Here is a 4,191-nt window from a genome sequence, read left to right as displayed (position 1 = left end):
CGCAAGCATCTTTCGATTTGTAAATTGTGAATAATAATTTTGCATTAATTCACCCTCTCCAAATTGTAATTCTAATTTTTCTTTTATTTCATTAAAAGTTATTTTTTTTAAATCATTTATATTTAAAAGAACCGTTCGTGCTTTCCCTCTTAAACAGGAAGCCAAAGCTACTGTTTTCGCGGAATCATTCCAACCATTAGCTTGCGATATTAGAGAAAATTGTGCAAGGAACTCTTTTAAAGGCACTGTCCCATCATAAATATCTGATTTCACTTTGACATCACAAAATATACGTTCTCTTTCAACATTCATTCTCGAATTTTCGAGATCGATAACATTACGAGATTCATTCCCAAAAATACTATTATTTGAAGGACTCATCTGTTTATCCAGTTTTTCTTCCAGGCGTTTAAAAGCTGAATCACGCTCCTCAAGCTGTGTTTTTAATTCATTTTGTATCCGTAGCTGTTCTCTCTGATCCTGCTGCCGTTCCTCCCTTAGTTGCTGCAACTCCTGAAGAACGGCTCGTAATGAATCATCTGAGGTAGCCGGCGTCTGAGCACGAGTCCTCCTCGGCGAATGTGCCAAAGCCATTTCTTTTTCTTTCACTTTCACACACAAGCACGTCTACGATTTCTATCGTTATTGATCCCGGACGAGCCCCCAAATGTTGTGCCCGCGCGTGAAAGAAATAACTCGAGATATACTAAACGAGAAAAGCTTTATTTACAGCCTAGAAAAACGGATCTCAATCAATTCCAAAATAATCGCACGAATTCGCTTTACATCCGTACGCTGTGACAGGACTAGAGCGACTCTCTTATTATTCCCAGTTGTTAGTAAACAAACTCCTTGACAACGATAACAGCTGTTCACATTCTCTATATGCCTTCTTCACAGAGCGTCTTCTCCCAAGAGCGTGGGAACAATACGTTCCCCAAAGGTGTGGGCACAACACTATATAAACAATTAAGTTACTAAGGTTTCAGATTAATAATACTTTTACAATCTCATTGTTTATTTAGACGAAAGTATATTCTTAATAACGACAAGATCTTGACATTATCCATTATAAAAGCTGGAATAATATAAATCATTTCATGAAGTGCATCCTTCCCCACCCACATATATATATGTATATGCATTTATTGAATTGTAACTGATTTTATTGTGTATGTGTAGACGTGTGCCATTGCATCGGCATACGCCTTAATTACCTCACTGTGTTACTTGCTATTGTACAATTCCATTAAAATCACCGATTCTCTTGTACAACGAACATATGCCATTGCATCGGCATACAATCCTTCAATATTTTCTACTAAGCATTTTAATTTTATGCAGCATCCTTGTTTTATCGGCAGCCTTTTTCCTCTTATTCGAGCATTTTCTTGAAAGGAAGATATTAAGCATTCATAAATCTTTGTCCTTTTTATTCAGTTACTTAAATCAATTGGTGCCATAACATCTCTTGCCAGAGGAATTTATAGTTCATTAACCATTAAATCTGAATCTTACATTATTAAGCATAGATCTTGCTCATTTTAGGGGAAGCGCTTTACTGGAGCTACCCGCCTCTATCCTTGTCCAGACTGAGGAGCGCCTTACGGGTGCCTCTCGGCTCAAGCATCCTATCCATCCCGTCCAACTCATAAGACCACCCCTTTTCCATCAAGATCAGGAAATTTAACTTGTGAATTAATAACCTGTACAGTGCTTAGCATCCTTCAATCTCAGGGGCGCAGCTGACAGCCGCCACCCGCCTCAATTATCCTTCTCCTACAACCGCATAACCTAACCCTGCCAAAGCATGGTAGTAAGCATTAATTATTAGTACTTTTATAGTACTCTGGCAACGGATAACTAAAGTCACAAGAGTCCTTTTCACTCAATAATAATTTTATCAATTGCTATTTTAACTTGTCCGACCAAAAATGTTATTCTTAAACTCAATCCGTTAGATGCCAAATAAACATCGCGGGGGCGTTAAACAGAAGGCAAGGTACGTAAGGAAGCTTGCCGACGAGCGGCCCTGTTGTCTCAACACATGGACCCCACCAAACCCCGTATAATACAAGATATCACGGGGCACGATCTAGTTCCTCCATCGTACATCAAGTTTTTATTACAAAACAGACTCATAAGCACATTTAAATACGCTCCACGTCCATTACATTCCACACAAAGACACTTCATTCCGGATTCGCATTCTTTACCAAGCTCTTACAGGGCTCACACGCGCAACCCTCGGCTGGTTAAACAGCGTTCGACGACAGAAACTCTAGACATAGAATTGATAGATTTAACACAGGACGACACTTTCAACAAGACAGCCACCTACATTTACCAACTGGAGTCCTATTCTCTCACTGGAACTCCTCGCAAATTACCGTACCACCTTCATTACTTCCACCGGGCAGGATAACTGTACATTCTCTCAACACTTCATTGTAACTCATTACCAGCAGCTATATAATGTAAACCACATTTGTATTCATTAATTATATAACTATAAGTATTATCACTCATTTATATTACACTTTAACTATCATATTGTCTCATTGTTAAATAAACAATTGTTTAGTCTCTATTCCTATAAATAGCCATAATCTTTATATCACCTACAATCACCATATTTCCCCCTTTCACCATCTGTCCGGAAAAGCTCTCGGCATCCCAGGCAGTGCCGGTGTAAGCAGGTAGGCCTAAATAAATAGAGAGCAGGCGGATCACGATCCCTAGGGAGACGCGAGACGTTACACTCCTATAGTTTTTTCATTTAACAGGCGATAGTCTATTACCATGCGCCATCGTTTATTTCCATTCGAATCTGGGTTCTTAGGAACTATCCACAAGGAGAGTTATAAGGAGAAGTAGAGTGTTCGATAATATTATCTTTTAGTAAATCGGTCACCTGCTTGTCTACCTCTTCTTTATGGACGGGAGGGAATCTGTATTGTTTTACGTGAACCGGGGCATTGTCTGTTGTAACTATGTAATGATGCGCGGCGTTGGTGATCCCTAAGGTTTCACCGGGAATGTGGAACTTATCAGCGTGATTTAATACTAGTTTCTCAATATTCCGTGCTTCTTCGCAATTGAGATGAGAGAGACGTAGTAATTGCAAAATTCGCGCGTTGCGAGATGAAGGAGGACCAGTAGCGGGATTCTGTAACTCGTTATAATTATAACGATACATGACGTTATGGTAACTATACCGACTTTCGTCGTGTGTAACGAGATATTGATACCGACTATGCGATTCTCTAACTCAGAATAGCGACACTCTGACGTTGCAGAATGTGGTAACGAAACGTCGTTATTTAATATTGTCGTTATGCGTGGGAAGAAAAGAGGAAATGACGTATACATGTCAAGTTTTGGGGGAAAATTCGTAAGTTGGTATTTCACGTGGAAAAGGTTATGGATAAATCAGTTGATTTGAAACTTATTATGAAGATCCTGGGCCGCACAGACTCACAAGGACAATTCAGACGAGTGAAAATAGAGTTCCGGCAAATAAAATCGACAAATTATCAAAACATGAAAGGTCCGGTACGTGAAGGTGATCTTTTAACCTTGTTTGAATCTGAGTTTGAGGCAAAATGATTCTAACCAGAGATTATAACCAGAGCAGCAATTTTGATTGACGTAGAAAAAATCATTGCCAGGTAATTTGAATTTGATAAGGTTATTATCTTGATAAGATTATTGTCTTGAACAATACTCGAAAGATCTTAGCTGTCACTTATTATTTATTAAAAAGTTATTAACAAAAGAAATTTTGTTTGACTGTTATTTGATTTTTCCTTTTTTAATAAAACTTTCCTTCCCTTTTTTAATAAAACAAGTAGCAAGAAGGTTAGAGATAACTACAGCAAAGTATTAAAGTATAAAAGTGCAAGAGAGTTATGAAAATATTTTATTGTTAATTGTACAAAAGACAAGAAACTTGGATGAAACCAATTGCTAGATTATCTAAGTCTCTTGTACTTTGTTGTAACTACCACAAATCTCCTTATTAAATTGTGTATTTATTTTTTTATAAATATTTTTATATTATTATATTATTATTATTTTTTTATAAATATAATTTTACATAAATTAATTATAAATTAATTTAAAAATATTATTTCATAACAGCAGCATTTTAATAAGTCTGTTCGTTTTCGCTGCACTACTGAATCGATA

The 4,191-nt window shown here is 37.1% G+C and overlaps 1 protein-coding gene across 1 annotated transcript; it reads left to right on the top strand.

Moving 5' to 3' along the window:
• Positions 1 to 3,385: 3,385 nt before the first annotated feature.
• Positions 3,386 to 3,609, top strand: LOC112589391 (40S ribosomal protein S28-like). The gene has a single exon (XM_025302479.1). The coding sequence runs from the start codon at positions 3,424 to 3,426 to the stop codon at positions 3,607 to 3,609; it is 186 nt and encodes a 61-aa protein (XP_025158264.1). The 5' UTR covers positions 3,386 to 3,423.
• The last annotated feature ends 582 nt before the right edge of the window (positions 3,610 to 4,191 follow it).

This window comes from Harpegnathos saltator, unplaced genomic scaffold (genome assembly GCF_003227715.2).
Source record: "Harpegnathos saltator strain DR-91 unplaced genomic scaffold, Hsal_v8.6 scaffold497, whole genome shotgun sequence".
In the NCBI taxonomy this organism is placed as follows: Eukaryota; Metazoa; Arthropoda; class Insecta; order Hymenoptera; family Formicidae; genus Harpegnathos; species Harpegnathos saltator.
Note: the sequence above shows the minus strand (reverse complement) of the source record. Positions and strands in the feature narration are given on the sequence as shown.